The sequence below is a fragment of the Thamnophis sirtalis genome, unplaced genomic scaffold, assembly GCF_051295495.1.
Source record: "Thamnophis sirtalis isolate CommonGarterSnake01/CBP01778 unplaced genomic scaffold, rThaSir2_p1.2 scaffold_15, whole genome shotgun sequence".
NCBI classification, from domain to species: Eukaryota; Metazoa; Chordata; class Lepidosauria; order Squamata; family Natricidae; genus Thamnophis; species Thamnophis sirtalis.
In genome coordinates, this window is record NW_028261395.1 from 6,443,985 (window position 1) to 6,464,136 (window position 20,152).

At 40.0% G+C, this 20,152-nt stretch overlaps 1 protein-coding gene across 1 annotated transcript in view; it reads left to right on the forward strand.

The window, feature by feature from the left end:
* The window catches only part of PRKG1 (protein kinase cGMP-dependent 1), an 837,202-nt gene that overhangs the window by 518,544 nt on the left and 298,506 nt on the right, over positions 1-20,152 (forward strand). Inside the window, exon 4 of the mRNA XM_087702530.1 lies at positions 9,336-9,441. Within this exon, the coding sequence (XP_087558656.1) occupies positions 9,336-9,441 (106 nt within the window). The remainder of the gene's footprint in view (positions 1-9,335; positions 9,442-20,152) is intronic.

Below are 20,152 nucleotides of genomic sequence, written 5' to 3' on the forward strand. Positions count from 1 at the left end.
TACTATGAATTATTAATATTATATAAGAAGTCACTAAACTCAGGCACTTGCATCAAAGTCATACCTAATCCTGTTGACTAAAACATCCATTCTAAAATTGATTAATATGGTGAATTAGTTTATGTTTCTATTGGGATCGTTTGTGTAACATCAGTTTTTATACACAATATTTTGTTGTGGATTTCATCTGTTTTTAAATCATTTTTTATTTTAAGCCAGAAAAGGAATACCACTTAAATGTGTGCAAATTTTTTTTGTAATTACTTCCATTTTCTTTATCCTACTAAAAAGTTAATTTTGTCATATACTAATAGTTAGAAAAAATTGAAATGTGTTTCTTCAACAAAACTAGTCTAATATCCAACCTCTTATCCTTGAATTAATAAATTTCCTTATAGGCAATGTTGACAATTAATACCTTTTCCGGTAGCAATGCGGGGGGGGGGGGGAATCACATAGGCAATCACCTATGTTTTCCTAATTTATAAATCTCATATTCCTTATCTAAATACTAAACAACTACATTTAATTTCTATTTAATTTTTTAACTTTAAATTTGTTGCTCACATCCAGTTAGAATAAACCTATGATTTTGAAGAAAGTCATTGAGTTGTAGCTATAAGAAAAGAAGGTGACATATTTTACCACACTAGTGATAGAGGTTTTTAACCTCTTTAGAGCAATTAATGGGTAATATTAAAAATATCTTTAGCCTCAGACCTGTAAAGCTAACTTCAGTAGCACACGTCAATTTTTAAAAAGTTGGTTTTAAAAGTTTAGAAAGTTAATCTGTCCTACACTATGAAAATGAATTATCCTTTTGTGTTTTACAAACAGCTCTCTATTACATAGGTACTCTATAATCACTTTGCCATTTTTGAATCTAGAGTGGCAGCTTTGAAAAATAAACCTATTACTTGAATGAGCAAACGTGATTTTTCTGTTGTGCAATTTTATTTTTTAATTAAGGGCATATGCTGTCAACCTGTCACATGCAACTATGGAGGCTGCTCACCCATTCTAGATACCATTTTAATGTACTTACAAATTACTATATTCAGGTTTCATATCATTCTCTAAGATAGATTGAATATCAACTCTCAGCCTTTCATAGTATTCAGAGGCAAATTTATACAGCAGTATTTTAAATCTGATTTTTATTGCAAAGAGGAAGTGCTCTGAAGTTTGCAATCAAAATACCTCTTTTTATTTTTATATGATTCAAAAGGGACATTTAACTTGATTTTTACTGAATATCTGACACATAACCAAAATTAATATCAAAACAAAACAAAGTGAGATAATGAAAGAGAAGCATGAAGGAACCAGTGACATGCAGTCAGGGGAGGCAGAGCCTCACCACTGTCATCATGAAAAGAAAATAACAATTAAAAGGAAAAAGACTAAGGTAGTTGCTGCCAGAGTCACAGTGGATGACTCTGCTTAGTGCTTAACTGTGTAAAAAAGTCTCTAAAAAAGTGCCCTCTACAGGAGGCGGTGGGAGAATGAGGTGCCTCATTTAGTCTGACTTTATGATCACTCGAGCAGAGCTAAGCAAGGGTTAAAAGCCGAAAAATTCTTTATGTAGATGAGGTACGTGGTCCTCCTGCCTCCTGTAGAGGGCATTTTAAGAGGCTTTTTAGAGGCTCTGGGAGCAGCTAGCTCAGTCTGACCTCAGAGCTCATGCCTTTTTCCTTTTACATTTTTTTTTCTTTCCACGGTGGCAGGCAAGAGTAGAGTTGAAATCCTCTCTGAAACAGCTGGGAAAAGTACGTGTGTGGGCAGGGGGGAGGAAGTACGTGTGTGGGGAGGGGGGAGCCGAGGTGGCGCAGTGGGTAGAGTGCAGTACTGCAGGCCATTTCAGCTGACTGCTATCTGCAGTTCAGCGGTTCAAATCTCACCGGCTCAGGGTTGACTCAGCCTTCCATCCTTCCGAGGTGGGTAAAATGAGGACTCAGATTGTTGTTGGGGGCAATATGCTGACTCTGTAAACCGCTTAGAGAGGGCTGAAAGCCCTATGAAGCGGTATATAAGTCTAACTGCTATTGCTATTGCTTTTGCTACTGAACTCATTACACTGTCTTTATTGCACTGTGTAGTTTTGAAAACTAAATTGATTCAATTTCCACTTCCTCTATTTTAACTAAGGAGAACATTGCAACCTAGTCATTTTAGATGCCTCATTTGACTTTATATATAATCTAATGCGAGAGCTGGAGCATCGCGCAGGCGCTAAGACGCATGCGTGAACTGCGCGCGTGCACGAGGACGCCACCGGCCCCGTTCCAATCGAACTGGTTGGAACGGGATTAGCAACCCACCCCTGGTACTGGGGGAAAGCCCCCAGGCTGACTCATTGAGCCTTTTTGAGGATGCGGCTACTTTAATGCTTCTTCTGAATGATCGGGCGGCTCTCATAATCATTAGACATGATAGACTACAGTGCAAGCCGATTTAATCTGTCTTTAATAAGGAATCTGTAGATGAAATGTAATGGCATATGGTTGTCCCCCCCCCAAAAAAAAACCAAACCCCAGATGGCTTGTTTCGGACAGAAAGCATATAAGAAAGAATTCCCTGAGGTTTTTTTGTGAATGACATGATAAAACAGATGTCAGCTCAGAAGGCACTATAGAGCAGTGACCCTTTGAGATGCATTTTTATGATTGGGAGAGAGAGAAGGAAGTGATATTTTTGTGGGACTTTTACTGATCAAGGAAGGATGAGTGATTGTGAGTTATCGCTTCTGCGATGGCGTTCTTCCACTTAGTATTTTGGAGATAAACAGTATCTTCAAAGGCATTGATAAGTGCCCATGAATCATACTGTAGCAAGTAGCATTTACTTTCTAAGCATTTTAGTCTTTTATATCTGATATGGATAGTATACCCTAGTGAGTCACATTTATACATTTGAAAATTATAAATTTATAAAGGCCCATTCTCGTTTAGGAATTCTGGAAGAAGCTCAGTTGAAGGCACTGTGGCAAATTCACTGCCTATTACTGTTTGCTGGAGGAGTGGATTGCTGCCAGTTTCACTACTGTTGTTTTGTTTATTTATCCCCTTCCCTTGTTTATTGTAAGCCGCCCGGAGTCCTTCGGGAGTGGGCGGCATAGAAGATCAATAAACTCAACTCAACTCAACTCAAACTACTGGTTCACAATCCCCATGCTCATGCACTGTTCAATCTAAATGGTTCTTCGTGCATTCGCAAAACAATTTACAGTGAACTGTGTACGGGCAGTCACTAAAAACCAAAATAGTGGTGGTCCAACGACAGGGAGGGAACCGGTTCAGGGACGTGGTAGGCCTGGATCGCTGCCGGTTTTGCAACCCAGGCCTGAATTCCACTATCTTTTCAGCTGAATCGGGCCGAACTGGGAACAACCCACCTCTGATCTGACCAGCAAGAAAAAAATATTCCTGATTATTTTGATTTGTATAATTGTAATAGAAATAGCAATAGCAGTTAGACTTATATACCGCTTCATAGGTCGTTCAGCCCTCTCTAAGTGGTTTACAGAGTCAGCATATCGCCCCCACAGTCTGGGTCCTCATTTCACCCACCTCGGAAGGATGGAAGGCTGAGTCAACCTTGAGCCGGTGAGATTAGAACCGCTGAACTGCAGATAACAGTCTGCTGAAGTGGCCTGCAGTACTGCACCCTAACCACTGCGCCACCTCGGCTCAATGAAGCAAAAACAAATGTCATAAAAACTTTAAATATGTGTTGAGAGATCCATTGAGGTGGTGATGGAGGACAGCAAGCAAGAGATAATATTCACCGTCCACTTCTCTTACTGCACTCATGTCTATAAAAGCATTTAGTGTTATTCCGCTTTAACTGTCTCCTTTCGCGTACTTGTTACTATATTAACATTTCTGTTGTATAAAATCTAGTTTCATAGTACAGCCTTACCGAGAAGCTGCTAATAATCACCCCTCTATTTTTATGTATATTTATGTCTGGTAAAGTACAAATAGAATATGCATTTTTAACTCGGAAGCTTTTATTAATGGATACTTATAGAAGTAGTTGTGGAGATACTATAAAGAGTTTGGAGTAATCCTAGTAATGGCAATTAAATATAGAGCTGTTTCTGTAGGCTACAGTTTCTGTAGCCATCGTGATATGGAAATTCAGTGGCACTTTTCCTGGGGAGAATTAATGAAAGAAAGATGGTCTTCTACCCATTTCTTGTTCCCTTTTCAGATGCTTGACCACCAGCAAGCATATGTTCTTCCCTGGAATCTAAGACATATTTATAATTAAAATCTAACTGTTCTCAAATGGCTTCAAGGACAACAGATTTAGAATTAGCCAGAGCACAAAAATCCTTTTACTGTGCAGATTTATTTAAAGTTTAGCTGATCAAATCACCCTTTTTTACGGTTAGATAATCATTTTTTGTATGGAAAAATGAGCGTAATACATAAAGCTGAATATTTTCCTTGCAAATGTTCTTCTTCACATTGTATTAAAACGCCTACTTTGGGGGGGGAAAAGTAATTTGTAATCTTACATTTCGTTTTTGTTTCTGTTCCGTTGATAAACTCAAACAACATGGGCCAGCGTGTTCACTGTAAAAAATGACAACAAAGCTTATCTTAATCTTTAAAATTATCCCAAATTATCTGGGGATAATCTTCCATTGGTGATGACCTCAGAGCTATGAAAATGTTAGGATTACGTTTCCATTTATGGCATGTATTTATGTATGTAAATAGATACTATATGAATAAAATATAAATAATCTGTCCATTACCCAAACTGGAGGTGATTTATTGAAAAATGCATGGGAGGTGGGTTTTTTTTTATAAAGAAAATAGTGATATGAAGCATATGGATTCATTTAGAGAATTAGGGAAAAAAAAAGAAATAGATGAAACAACATGACAAATTCCATTGGCAGACGTCTTAAGTGATTATTTAAGCCCGCTTTAAACTCATGACAGCACAGTTCCTCAATTCATTCGGTATTCCTTTGGCCATCTTGCATGTCACTCAAAGCATTACTATGCAGCACTACGCATCTGGTGATGAATTCATTCAGGGCACTGAAAATCCTGGCTTGAAAAGATAAATGGCAATCAAAACAGCTAATGCAGACGGTTTACAAATTGCACATGAAATCATTGGAATGTTTAACTTTTTTTCTAAATCTCTCTCATGCTGTGTGTGTCTATTCATAGTTTTGGGGGGAAAAAATCCTTCCTCTGTCTGCCCTTCCCCCATTTCTGATACATGAGTTGTGTCTTTTTGGGAAGGAATGAAAAATAGAGAACAGAGCTGGATTTAGATGAAAAGAGGCCCTAGGCTATTCCACTTATGAGGCCCTTAGGAGGCCCTTTCACCTCCCATTTTTAAGTTTGTAAATTACACGAGAGACAATAAAATACATCATTACTGTGATACATATCAATATATATCAATATATATAGCTGGCCTCCCGACGGAGGGCGGCTCTGCTCAGCGGCAAAGGCAGCGAGGCCAGACGCCTCTCCTGCTGCTCTCAGCTGCCCGGCTCGGCCCCCTCGCCCTCACCTGCCTGGCCACTGGTGGGCTCCGCGTCGACGGGGCGGCTACTGGGAGCGGCCGCGCCTCTTGCCCGACCGCCGGTGCTGGGAACGTGGGCTCCCCAACTGCCGCGGCGCTGGAACGATCTTAACCAATACATTTTTATGTTTGTTTATTAGTCATATGCGTAGAATTTCTCCTTATTTTCGGTTCAGTGTTTTAGTGTTCACTGTTTTTAGAATAGTGTAATTTTAATTTTGCTAACAACTTGAATGTAGGCCCCTCTTGATCTTGAGGCCCTAGGCTGAAGACTAGTTAGCCTATAGGAAAATCCGGTCCTGCGGGGCATAGATATTCCAGGGGATACGAAAAATATGGGTTGAAGGTCTTCTGGTCCAACCCCCAGTTCAAGCAGGAGATCCTATATCATTCCAGACAAGTGGCTGTCCAGTCTCTTCTTAAAAGCCTCCAGTGACGAAGCACCCACTAACTTCTAATGTCAAGCTGTTCCATTGGTTAATTGTTGTCACTGTTAGAAGGTTTCTCCTTAATTCCATGTTGCTTTACTCCTTGATTAGTTTCCATCCATTGTTTCTTGTCTTGTGGAAAATAAGTTGACCCACTTTTCTTTGTGGCAGCCCGTCGAATACTTGAATATCGTTATCATGACACCCCTAGACTTTTTTTCCCCTCTAGACTAGATATACCCAAATCCTGTAATCGTTCTTCATATGTTTGAGTCTCCAGGCTCTTAATCGTCTTGGTTGCTGTTCTCTGCACTTTTTCCAAAGTCTCAACATTTTTGTTGCAATATGGTGACCAAAATTGGTTGCAGTATTCCAGATGTGGTCTTATTAAGATTTTATAAAGCGGTACTCATGATAATGAAAATGATGACGATAAAAGCAATATTCTTAGGAATAGAAAAGACCTAGCTTAATTTCCATTATTTTATTAAACGTACTGATACGTCTGGTAGAAGAAAGCATGTGGAACAGACCCCACAATTTAGTAGAAGAATTGTTCCAATTTGTTTAACTAGCAGTTATAGCAAGAGAAAAAAATTAAACGGGCATTCTTTTCTTCTTTTCTGATTTAATGAATTGTTCGTTCCTGATTTTATGGTTGGAAACTGTGGCTGGAAACTGATGTGCATTAATCTGCCAATAATCCTCATGAGTCTCAGTGAAATTATTCTCTCTATAGGTGTGCATGCAATCGGATGGTAATAATATAATATAATTCTGTTCATACTTATTCAGAATGGAAGTGTGTTAAATTAAATTGAGCTTCCTTTGTAATATGCATGCATAGGTTTGCTGCCTAAGGTTGCAATCCTATTTTCATTCATAAAAGAAGTAATAAATTCAATTAAATACGTTGACTCTTACAATAGGTTATATTTCACCAGTTACATATCAGGCAACCAACCTAGTAATTTTTTTCCTTATAAATAAGTATCTCAGACTTGGGGTTCTCCGCCCTGCCTCCCCCATCTCTCTGTAAGAAGATGAATTTGAGAAAAGAAGCATGTGGAAGGGGGATTTTAAACCTCTGATCAACATCTGAATTAATTAAACAACGATGTGAGTTAGGATGTAAATGAGACAGAATGACAGGCCCCAAGTCATCTCCTGCCTCGGTTTCCCCAATGCCTGAGCAAGTAGCACTCCAGTCCTACAATTAATTTCAATCATGAGGATCTTTTGAATACTGTTTCATCTCTGAACAATCCTGTTTACATGCAATGCCCCCATTACTTTCTTACTTTCAAGAGCCAAGGTGGCGCAGTGGTTAAATGCAGCACTGCAGGCTACTGCTAGATCAGCAGGTCAGCGGTTCAAATCCCACCGGCTCAGGGTTGACTCAGCCTTCCATCCTTCCGAGGTGGGTAAAATGAGGACCCAGATTGTTGGGGGCAATATGCTGACTCTCTGTAAACCGCTTAGAGAGGCCTGAAAGGCCTATGAAGCGGTATATAAGTCTACTGCTATTGCTATATTGCTATTGCTATTTTATTTTATTTATTTATTTATTAAATCTATTTATATGCCGCCCAATCCCAAAGGACTCCGGGTGGCTTACAAAAAATATAAGAAAAAACACATAGCGATAAAAGAAAACAATTTAAAAACAACAAACACCCTCATACATTCATTCTAGTCGGGGCTGGACCTCAACAGTGAGGTCAACAGCCCCAGGCCTGCCGGAACAGCCAAGTTTTTACAGCTTTCCTGAAGGCTATGAGAGTGGGTATGGTCCGAATTTCCGGGGGGAGCTGGTTCCAGAGAGTCGGAGCAGCCACAGAGAAGGCTCTACTCCGGGGACCTGCCAGCCGACACTGTTTGGCTGACGGCATCTGAAGGAGGCCCAATCTGTGGGATCTTACTGGCCGCTGGGAGGTATATGTTAGCAGGCGGTCTCGAAGGTATCCTTGCCCTAAGCCATGTAGTGCTTTAAAGGTAATAACCAACACCTTGAATTGAGTCCGGAGACCAATTGGTAGCCAGTGCAGCTCATGGAGGGCAGGTATAACATTGGTGTACCTCGGCACACCCAATATCGCCCGCGCGGCCGCATTCTGAACTAACTGCAGTCTCCGAACGCTTTTCAAGGGTAGCCCCATGTAGAGCGCGTTACAATAATCCAGCCTCAAGGTGACAAGGGCATGAGTGACCGTTAGAAGTGCCTCCCGAGGGTCCAAATAGAGCCGCAATTGGTGCACCAGACGAACTTGGGCAAAGGCCCCCCTTTCTTAAAAGCCCCCCTTACTTTCTTAAAACAACATTTCTGTTGTATTTAAGCGAATGATACGATTCCTAGTTTAGTCATCATTTTCAATGCCTTGTTCTTCTTCTTGTGCTATATCTGTCATCGGACGTTGGTGATCATGTTGGTGATCCTATTTTTATCAACAGAAAAGTGCAGCTGAGTTTTGTCCAAACCAGTTCCTTAAATCGTGAAGCCATGGTATTCTTCCTAGACTTCATTTGCCTTCAATCTTTCCTTGGAGGATTAAGTGCAGTATGCTATATTTTTCCAAGTGTCGCAGCACATGTCCAAAATATTCTAAATTTTCCTCTTTTTTTTTAATGGTTTTGATGATTTCCCTTGGCTTTCCCAGGTGGTTAATACCTCTTCATTTCTGATCCCAATCTTGACAATTCTAAGATGAGTAGACTTCAACTCCCAGAATTCCCCAGCAAGCATGAAAATAATCTGGAACTTTTCCTTTTGACGGTTTCCTTTTTAAACTCCTCCTTTCATTTATATAAAGGTATCCCATTGGAACATACATTGTTTCCCATCAGTTGTGATTAAGACAATCTTTGTTCAATGAAGTCCTTTGTTCAATGAAAAGAGTCCTTTGTTCAATGAAAAGAAGAAAATTCTAGACCAAAATCCAAGAAGGTGGAAGTCTACATTGATGTAAAAATTAAAAAAAACCCAAGCCAGCATTATTTGAACACCCAAAGACATAACAAATTGCCTAAGGAATTAATGAGAAGTGATTGGTTTGGGGCATTCGTTAAGAAAATTATAATCCTATCTTTTTTTAAACTCATGGCTTCTCCAGAAAATTGCCTCCAATTTTAGGATGAATTGTTTATATCAAATTACAATAAGGAATTAATGAACACAGACCATAATATGACTTGCCCAATATGTTTTGTTTCACTTTTCTTGGTTTGAAAATAGAAAAAAAAAACAATAATAATTTTCAGGTTTTTCTCATTGGTTCTGCAATTTGCAAAGTTTTTCTTAAATACAAAATATGCTAATCAAAATTCCACTTGTCATTTTTTTCCCCTCAGCTCTCGTAAATGTGAAACTTTGGGCTATTGATCGGCAATGTTTCCAAACAATAATGATGAGGACTGGCCTTATCAAGCATACAGAGTATATGGAATTTTTAAAAAGGTATGGCATTGGTTTACCTTTTTGTATTTGTATTTGTGTGTGTCTGTCTGTCTGTCTTGTTGGAGGGGGAGCTTGTGAATGAGTTTTCATTTCTATTCAACATTTTTAATTTGTTCTTTTAATTACATTAATAGCATAAGATCTTGAAAATAGGGGGCAGTGATTAAAGGTCTCTGATTCATTATTGTTTGCCTTTTATCATAGTAGCTAAGAGGCGAGGTGGCGCAGTGGTTAGGGTGCAGTATTGCAGGCCACTTCAGCTGACTGTTATCTGCAGTTCAGCGGTTCTAATCTCACGGGCTCAAGGTTGACTCAGCCTTCCATCCTTCCGAGGTGGGTGAAATGAGGACCCGGATTGTTGTTGGGGGCAATATGCTGACTCTGTAAACCGCTTAGAGAGGGCTGAAAGCCCTATGAAGCGGTATATAAGTCTAACTGCTATTGCTATTGCTATTCCACTTAAGATTGGCAGCAGAAAAGTAAGGAACAGAATAAATACAGCAATCATAGAAAGAGCCATTTTTACAGATCCATTAGGAAATTTCTTTTAAGAAAAGATATATTCAAGATACAGAATAATTATGTTTCTTAAAAATGTAATACGGCCTAATGCTTTTTAAAATAATATTTAATAATAATAATATATTTTTAAAATATGTGTTTGTATCTCTCAGGTATTACTGTTTGCTTTGGGGATGTACAAAAATGGAACGTGAATGAGTTAGAAAAGAAAAGAGATTTAATTATTTTAGCTTATTTTAATTTTATTAAATTTGAATTTAAGCCCTTTGAAAAGGATTCAAGTAGTTTGGATTTCCCTAATGCAGGATCAAAGTGCCAGGAAGTTGAGATATATAATTATACAAGAATCAAATATATTAACATAAATCTCCTTTAATTAAAAGTTATTAAAGGCTGGAAATATAAGCTCCTTCATTCAGAAAAGAAAAAGAGCACCACTAGAAAGGTTTAAACAGCCAATAGGTCACTGGTGTTGTCTGGGTGACAGAATTCACATTATTTTTCCACTATTTTTATTACTGCATTCATTGGATGAAAAAAAGCAACCTTTTGAATGAAGATTTAATTTAAAAAAAAAAAATTTCCCAAATTAAGTTAAAAATATTTTGCTCAAATTTGGAATTAGGGAAATGAGAAGACATTAATAATAAATATTCAGTTTAATTTATGATTGGATAGGCATATCTTGTGCAGGAAAGATTGATGAGCTATACTCTTGTGTGGAGTTTCAGGACAATATGTTCCACTGAAATCAGTGTGCTGCACTCCATTTTTGTCTTAAATCTAATTGATTGTATTTTATTTGGGACTGCTCTGTAATAGTAATATAAATAATAATTTATTTATAATATTAAAAAAATGTTGAGATTCTAGAAAAAGTGCAGAGGAGAGCAACCAGGATGATTAGGGGATTGAAGACTAACACATATGAAGAACGGTTACAGGAACTGGGCATGGCCAGTCTAGTGAAGAGAAGGACCAGGGGAGACATGATAGCAGTCTTCCAATATTTGAGGGGCTGCCACAGAGAGGAGGGAGTCAAATTATTCTCCAAAGGACCTGAGGACAAGAAGCAATGGGTGGAAATTAATCAAGGAGAGAAGCAATTTAGAAATAAGGAGGAAATTTTTGACAGTGAGAACAATCAACCAATAAAACAACTTGCCCTCAGAAGTTGTGGGAGCTTCATCACTTGAGACTTTCAAGAAGAGATCGAAGTGCCATTTGTCAGAAATGGTGTAGGGTCTCTTGCTTGAGTGGGAAGGTTGGAATAGATGACCTCTAAAGTCCCTTCCAACTCTGTTAATCTGTTTGTGAAAGCATTGGAAAAAGCACAGATATTACAGAGCGCTGATATCGCAATGTTTTTGTCATGGTCTGGGGACCAGATGAATGCAGTGTCGTAGGCAATTACACAAAACCCAAGTGTCCAGGATATGATTCTGTGATGGTTAGGTACAAGTAGAACTTAACCTTGAATAAATATAATATTGTTAAGATCGCAGAAAAATCCTGCTTAGGCCTTTAAAAAGGGATCAAATCTGTTGAGTAGATGGCTAGAAAACTCTTATATTAAGGATTGTTGTAGCCTCCAAATCGAGCCTTTATTATGATCATAAATCAGAAAAAAGGAAGTTAGGGTACAAAGAACTAAAAGTATGAGAGATATACACACATATAAAAACTAAATGTATATATAAAGACAAAAATCAAATAGGAATTTAAAAGGAATCTAAAAGGAGGAGGAGATCAATAGGTGCATAGGGGGATCCTGGCAAATGAAATCTATCACAATAAAAATTGCTACAACAAGCTAAGTGCTTAATAAAACTGGTTTATGGCACAAGTCATCTCCTCACAGATGTTAAGTGCTGCTCTGCAGAACCTGGCAACATTGTTTGTTATAGTAGGGTTGGTGTCAGCAAGTAGCAGGGAGGTGAACAAATGCCTTGAGTACAGACACAGAAGAAATGCATGCTGTGTTGTTCTGCAGGTTCAAGGTTGTGAGATAGAGTCTTTCTGGGTAGGAAAATCTTCCTCAGTTGGTCTTCAAGTGCAGCTGAGGAGATGGTCTTATTGTGTGCCACAGTAAAGGCCGTTTTGGTGTTTAGGTACTTTGAGGTTACTCAAGTATGCCAAGTGACGTGCGGTCAGCTTTAAGTCTGGTGAGGCACTTTTTAGACTTGTGGACTTCAACTCCCAGAATTCCACAGCCAGGCATGCTCAGTTCCGATTTAAAGTGACAGCATTTTTCCCCCTTGCAAAATAGGTTTTCCCATTCTTTTTCTTCTCCCTCCCCCTCCTTCCTCCCTCTCTCCCTCCCTCCCCCCTCTCGCAAACAGACACACGCACACAGAGAACTTCGATCCCTCTCTCACTCACTCACTCTCAAACACAAACACAGAAGTTGGATTGGATATATTGTCCAAAGGCTTGAAAGCAGCTCCTCTGCCATACCCATAAGAGCCAAGGTGGCGCAGTGGTTAGAGTGCTGTACTGCAGCCACTTCAGCTGACTGTTATCTGCAGTTTGGCGGTTCAAATCTCACTGGCTCAAGGTTGACTCAGCCTTCCATCCTTCCGAGGTGGGTAAAATGAGGACCCGGATTGTTGTTGGGGGCAATATGCTGACTCTGTAAACTGCTTAGAGAGGGCTGAAAGCCCTATGAAGCAGTATATAAGTCTAACTGCTATTAACTGCTACCCCCCTTCCCCTGCTGCCTTCCGATCAAACTTTTTGAATTCCTCCCCCCTCCCCACACACGAATCTTTTTCCAGCTGTTTCAGAGACGATTTCACCTCTGTTTCTCCCTGCCCTGCCCTGCCCTCCCCTCATGAAAGGCCAGAGCTCTGTCAGACTGAGCTAGTTGCTCCCAGAGAACTCTAAAAAGCCTCTAAAAATGCCCTCTACAGGAGGCGAGAGAATACGTGCCTCATTTGCATAAGGATTTTTTTGCTTGTTAACCCTTGCTTAACTCTTAAAAGGCGAAAAATCCCTTATGCAAAAGAGGCCCCTAGTTCTCTGGCCTCCTCCTATGGTTAACACAAAGCACTGTTCCAAGTCACTGTGAATCTGGCAGCAACTACCTTGGCTTTAATTATTTTTAAAAAATTCTTTAAAATTCTTCCCTTTTCCTCATGACTGGTGAGGCCATGCCTCCCTTGCCTCTAGTGAGTATGCCATAGGGGACACAGAATTTCTGTTGGGTTTAGTATCAGTGGAGGTTAAAGACTAAGCTAGGTCCAATTGACACGTTGTCTGCTACATGTTGTTTAATGAGTGCATTGGCTTGATCATATCCGGAGTAGAAGACCTGGAGAGAAGCCCAAGGATGAGATTTTAGTTCCCACTGCCTCTTTGCATTTGGATTGAAAATCATCACTCATAATTAACTTTATGGTGGTCATTTGGATGTCAAACGCTGAGCACCTGGGAATGGGTGAGTGGGTTTTGCAAGACCAAGAGCTTCATATTAATTGATGGTTGAAGAGGTTGTAGTTGTGTTTTCTTCTGTGTGGGGGCGTGGAAGGGAGGTGTGGCACCATCAATTTCCTGCTCTCCCTTTTCTTGCAATTGTTTCTTTCAACTGGAATATAAATAATGGAAACTGTTCGCTTAGGTAAATAATAGATGATAGATAGATAGATAGATAGATAGATAGATAGATAGATAGATAGATAGATAGATAGATAGATAGATAGATAGATAGATAGACAGACAGACAGACAGACAGACAGACAGACAGACAGACAGACAATAATAATAACCACCAATACTTAGATTATAACTATAGTAGTTATTGTATCCTTAGTTCTCATTTTGCTTTGGCCTTGGTCAATGGTGGAAAAATGGAAAGAGGTAAAATGATTGAATAATTAAGTTATTATCTTGTCTCCCTATTGTGCAACAGCTGATAATTAACTTTAGTGGAGCTATGTTTCTATCTCTCTCCATAAGAAAAATGATGATGGGTGTGAAAGCTCAACTCATTATTTAGCCAAGCTCTCAAGAGGATGCTATTTTAAAGTTGCATTGTGAAATGTATATCAGATAAAGACAAAAAAAACCCCTCTTCTATTTGTATGTTGTACAAGATAAGTTAATGAATCCATTTCTTTTAGTTAAACTTCTCTTTATCAGAGGATCTATGATATGTCAAGGGATGAATGGATCAATCAATCCGTTTCCATCTTTTTTCAGTTCCAAAATGAATTCATTCATAAGACACTTCTAGCCTATTTTGCATCAAACTCTGAATTGGAAAATTCATTAATATCTTCTATGGATACCCAGTTGTGTTCTTTCACTGAGAGAACAGCATGAAACAAAGGGAAAGAGACCATCCCATGCCTACCAAATCTACTTTGGCATGAGTGATAACAAAACAGTAACAACCCTCTATGATAGGGGTCCTCAAACTATGGCCCGCAGGCCGGATACAGCCCACCAAAGCCATTAATCCAGCCCCTGCAGGACCATGAGCCTGCCCCGCCCATATTTCCCCGCCCACCCACCGGCCCTCAGCCGAAGCCAGGATTTACTTTCGCAAGCCCCACAGCTGGAAATGGAAGGTAAGGCCAAACTTTTTGACTGGCAGAGTGCTACTGGAGGCAGGGGGAGACAAAATATGTAGTGTACAGAGGCCTCCCAGGGCATCTGCATGTCCATTTTTGGCCTGCAGAGTTCCTCTGAAAGTGGGGACGGTCAAAAACAGGGTGCACAGAGGCCACCCATGGCATGCAAATGCCCATTTTTGACCTTCTCACCTCCAGAAGATAGATAGATAGATGATAGATAGATAGATGATAGATGATAGATAGATAGATAGATAGATAGATAGATAGATAGATAGATGATAGATAGATAGATAGATAGATAGATAGATAGATGATAGATAGATAGATAGATAGATAGATAGATAGATAGATAGATAGATAGATAGATAGATAGATAGATGGAGAGAGAGAGAAACAGAGAAACAGAGAAACAGAGACTGATATATATAGAAAGAGAAGAGGGGGGAGATTTGTTGATTGTAAGCTCCTTGGGGCTGAGAAGAATTGCTGCAAAACTGAGTTTCCTGATGTGGTCCATTAGACTCCTAAACAATTGAAAAAACCATCTAGTGAAAAGACAAATCTGCCAAAAGAGCAACGTTCAAACAAAATGAAATAAAAGACCTACAGAAGCAAAACAAATTAATGTTTAATTTGTGTGCATTGTTTAATGGACTGCTAAATTGGCCACGCCCACCTAGTCACATGACCTAGTCATTTCCACCCAGTCACATGACCACCTAGCCACACCCACCCAGCCGGTCTACCCCCCCCAAAATTCTGAGTGCCCCCTGTTTAAAAAGTTTGAGGACCCCTGCTGTATGAGAAGCTCTTGGGCTGAGAGAAAAAGAGGGTGGGCTGAGGTTGACCTGAATCTGGGTCTCCTCATTCCTAGCCCAACATCTTAACCATTATAGTAGTCTCAATCTTGGATGATGTCAGCTCTTAAAGTCAGAAGCAGACATTGCAAGGACAATCTCAATGTATTTTATTATTGTAGGACAAGGGTGTCAAACTCAAGGGCCGCGGGCCAGATTCAGTCCACACTGTGGTTAGATATGGCCCACAGGGCTGCCCTAGAAACAACAAAGGACCGCCCCCCAGTGCTTTGGCCTTGCGGGGCTGGGCATTGATCTAAAACTTGGTGGCAGCTATCTGGGCCAGAACATGGTCAGTCTTAGATCTGCAGAGCCACCTTGGAGCCAGTGAGGGGCTGCCCTCGTCTCACCCCCTGGGCCCATGCTGGAGACAATGGATTCCCCTCCCACCTCACCCAGACCACCACAGGCACCCTCAACATGAGCGACGGCAAGCTGGCCACCCCCATCCTAGCCATGCCTGCCCAGTTGGCTGCAACAACCTGGCCATGCCCACCTGGCCTCCTAAAGTCAACCATAACCCTGGTGCGGCTCTCAATGAAATCAGATTTGACACTCCTGTTATAGGCTATGCTAACAGAATCTTGAAAACCTGCTGGAGTTTCCCTCTGACCCCTTTAAACCAAGCAGAATCAAAACAGGATTATGATGAGTCTCTTTCCAATGTTTTCCTAGAAGTGCATTGCTTACTTTTTCGTGACAGCTTTTGCAAAACTTTACCTAGGCTATATCAGGATTCTATATATCAGTATCTAGATCTAGTTATAGCTACAGATTCCTTTATTGCTGCTCCTTCCTCATCCATCTCATTACTTGTTTGATACTACTTCAGAACAAGGAAAGAAATTCAATTTTATGGAGAAATATTGAACATTTATGAACGTATTCAAATGGTAATTCTTTGAGTGGATTCTACGGTGCAATATCGACATTTAATTCTCTCTCTCTCTTTTCTTTCAAAGTCTGCCCACGTGAAATTATTAATTTCGAACTTAAATACAACTGTTAGAAAAGTTTCTTAGGGTTAATTGAATGTCATAGAAGTCATTTGTTCTTCTTCTGGAAGCATACAGTATAGGATAGGTTGAGATATGAGTTTCTTTACATTGGCAGGGTGCAGGTGTTATATTCCGAAGAGGGTTGTGTTGACTGGGATTGAATTCCAACCCTCAACCTCTTCCTTCCATTCATCTGCCTTCTTTTCTTTTCTGTATTTTGTTGCCATTGTGATTTATTATTAAACAGGCAACATGTTTCATTTTCAATTTATTTCATATGTCTGCTTCTCCTAATAGCATGACTCATAAACCAAATTTTTTATTATTATTATTCACAACAACAGAATTGTATCACAGCGGCCAGTTGTTTCGCCGGATTTGGCATTGGTTACTAGTCGGGCCCCACCCAGGGGCCTAGGACATCGTAACGTATTTTCGTAATATGTGTGCAGATCCAAGCAGTGCGGCTTTTTGCATTTGACTGATGGTGATTTTGTCAATTTTTAACTGTTTTAAATGTAATTCCAGTGCTTTTGGAATAGCACCCACTGTGCCAATTACCACTGGAATTACCACTGCTGGTTTGTGCCATAGTCGTTGAATTTCGATTTTTAAGTCCTGGTATTTTGCAATTTTTTCATGTTCCTTCTCGGCGACCCTGCTATCACCTGGTATTGCGATGTCTATGATTGTGACCTTATTTTTCTCAACCAGTGTGATGTCTGTTGTATTATGCGCCAGTATTTAGTCCGTTTGTATACGGAAATCCCAAAAGATCGTGACCATCTGATTTTCGGTTAATTTTTCAGGCTGATGTTCCCACCAGTTTGTTGCTGTTTTAATATTATAACCTTTGCACAAATGCCAATGGATCATTTGTGCTACTGAATTGTGCCACAATTTATAATCAGAATATTATTATTGTTAATAATAATAATAATAATAATAATAATAATAATAATTTTCTTAGAAGAACAAATAATGTATTAATTAATCTCCCAAACTGTGGTCACTATGTTCTGTCATACTGTTATCTGCGAACTAACTATATGTTTAAGGATATAGAGGATATATATCCTGACATCACAAACACACACACACATATATGGCTGGTGTGCGTGTCTGTCTGTGTCTGTGTCTGTGTCTGTATCTGTGTCTGTGTCTGTGTGGGTTCCAGCATAACTCTGGAATGCCTTGAGTAATTTCAACCAAAGTTGGTATACAGATGACTTATTCTCTGGAAACAAATACTGGGGGGGGGGAGGGGAGACATCCCTAACACTTCTCGGTGTGTGTGTTATGTTAAGATACAGCCTGTTGTGCCTTAAAATGGCCTCTACTGTACTGCTGCAAAATGGCTTCTACTGTAGAGTGCAGTGGAGTTGCCATGGTAACAGCTTCATAGTATTCCACAAGGGAGTTCCTTCTGGAAGGGGGGAAAATCCAACCTTAGAAATTATGTTTGGTCCGGACATTTCCCCCCTATAGAGCCAAGGTGGCGCAGTGGTTAAATGCAGCACTGCAGGCTACTGCTAGATCAGCAGTTCAGCGGTTCAAATCCCACCGGCTCAGGGTTGACTCAGCCTTCCATCTTTCTGAGGTGGGTAAAATGAGGACCCAGATTGTTGGGGGCAATATGCTGACTCTTTGTAAACCGCTTAGAGAGGGCTGAAAGCCCTATGAAGCGGTATATAAATCTACTGCTATTGCTATTGCTATAAATAAATACCCGAACAATGCTGGATTATCATCTAGTTGTTCATAATCTTGGCTTTGGCATCAATAAGCATCCTATGCTGTATATATTTGCAAATATGATTACAACCTAAATGACTATATAATATAGAATAGTGAACTATAGAAATAGAACTTATATAAATATTAATGATATGAATAATACTGATACTGAAATGCTGCAATGAGTGGAAATTTTTTGTTTTCTTTAATGTTTAAATACATTTAGTAAAAACTATTTTTTTTAAAAAAGCATCCTATCCTGGCCTAACAGTCTTTAATATTTCTTAAGATATGCTTTAAGGTTATATGAATTTTCTGCCTGTGGTTTTGGATACAAAGTAGTTTTTAACTCATCAATACATTTTCATTTAGCTACACATTCTATTTGTGTGTCACAGTGCTGGAAGCTTTTTGAGTAGAGTAAGAACAAAGCAATCCAGGAAAAAAAGTCAAAATGAAAGGATTTAGTTCATCCATGTAGACAGTCAAACTTTAAAAGTCAGATTTTTGAGTAACAAGAATACCTCTCCATACATAATAACCTTTATTGAAAAAAAAATGTTCAATTTGAAGTGAGAACAAGTTTTATTAGAAGCAATGTGGCCCTTTCCCCTATTCATTCTCCTTTCATTATTTTTCAAGTGCATTTGAAATCATCTCCTCTAAAGATTATTTTGGAAGCAGGTTTTATCTCTAAAGAATTAAAGCAATAGTTGTGGTTCATTAAAAAGAGAGTGAATGTGTCAAAGTGTCAGTGCATTGCCAGTTGTATAGTGCTCATTTGAATGTTTTATTTTCTTGGTCAGGTAGAGTATTTGCTACATGGAATAGATTCTATCAATGGTTAGAGACACAAGATAGAAGTTGGAATGCAAAAGAATCAGGTTAGGTTGTCATGGAAAGTTGTGTGTGTATATAGCAGTGATGTGCAATGAGGTTTACGGTTGGTGAGGCAAGAGCGTGGCAGCGGCGAGAAGCAGTGTCCCCCCCCCCCCGCTGTCCCTGACAGAGGCGTCTCGCGTTTATCTCCGCCATAGACGCAAGATGCCTCTGTCGGACACAGGGGCGGGGACGGAGGAGGTGGGGTGCAAGGCGGTGGAGCGCGGCAGTGGTGAGAAGCAGCGTCCCTGCCACTGTCCCTGACAGAGGCATCTCACGTTTATGTCCGCCACATATATAGCTGGCTTCCCGACGGAGGGCGGCTCTGCTCTGCAGCAAAGGCAGCGAGGCCAGCCGCCTCTCCTGCTGCTCTCAGCTGCCCGGCTCGCCCCCCTCGCACTCACCTGCCTGGCCGCTGGTGGGCTCCGCGTCGACGGGGCGGCTACTGGGAGCGGCCGCGCCTCTCGCCCGACCGCCAGTGCCGGGAACGTGGGCGGGCTCCCCAACTGCCACGGCGCTGGAACGATCTTAACCAATACATTTTTATGTTTGTTTATTAGTCATATGCATAGAATTTCTCCTTATTTTCGGTTCAGTGTTTTAGTGTTCACTGTTTTTAGAATAGTGCAATTTTAATTTTGCTAACAATTTGAATGTAGGCCCCTCTTGATCTTGAGGCCCGAGGCTGAAGCCTAGTTAGCCTATAGGGAAATCCGGTCCTAGGGGGGAAGTCCCGATACATCATGTGACGCTGCCGTGGTGACACAAGTTTGACATCCCTGCTTTAGTTACTTCTGACTCAGTGACATCTTCTGTCCAGTACTGGCTATCGGTAACTGTTTTGAAATTTGAAAAATTACTATTTCTAAGTTCATCGGTGTGCTATCAGTGATAGAATGTAGCCAGCTTATGCCCCCTTGGCCTCTTTCTTGGTAGCCTTCAAATTGTCAAAGCATCTTCTCCAATATTTCTTTATTTGTCCCAAAATATCAAAGCTTCATTGTTAATGCCTCCAGTGAGCAGCTTTCATTTACTTTACCTAGAACTGAATGATCTGTTCTTACTGCAGATCAAGATATATGCAACAATTTTCTCTACCCTCACAATTCAAAGGCATACATTTTTCTTTGTTCAGTCTTTT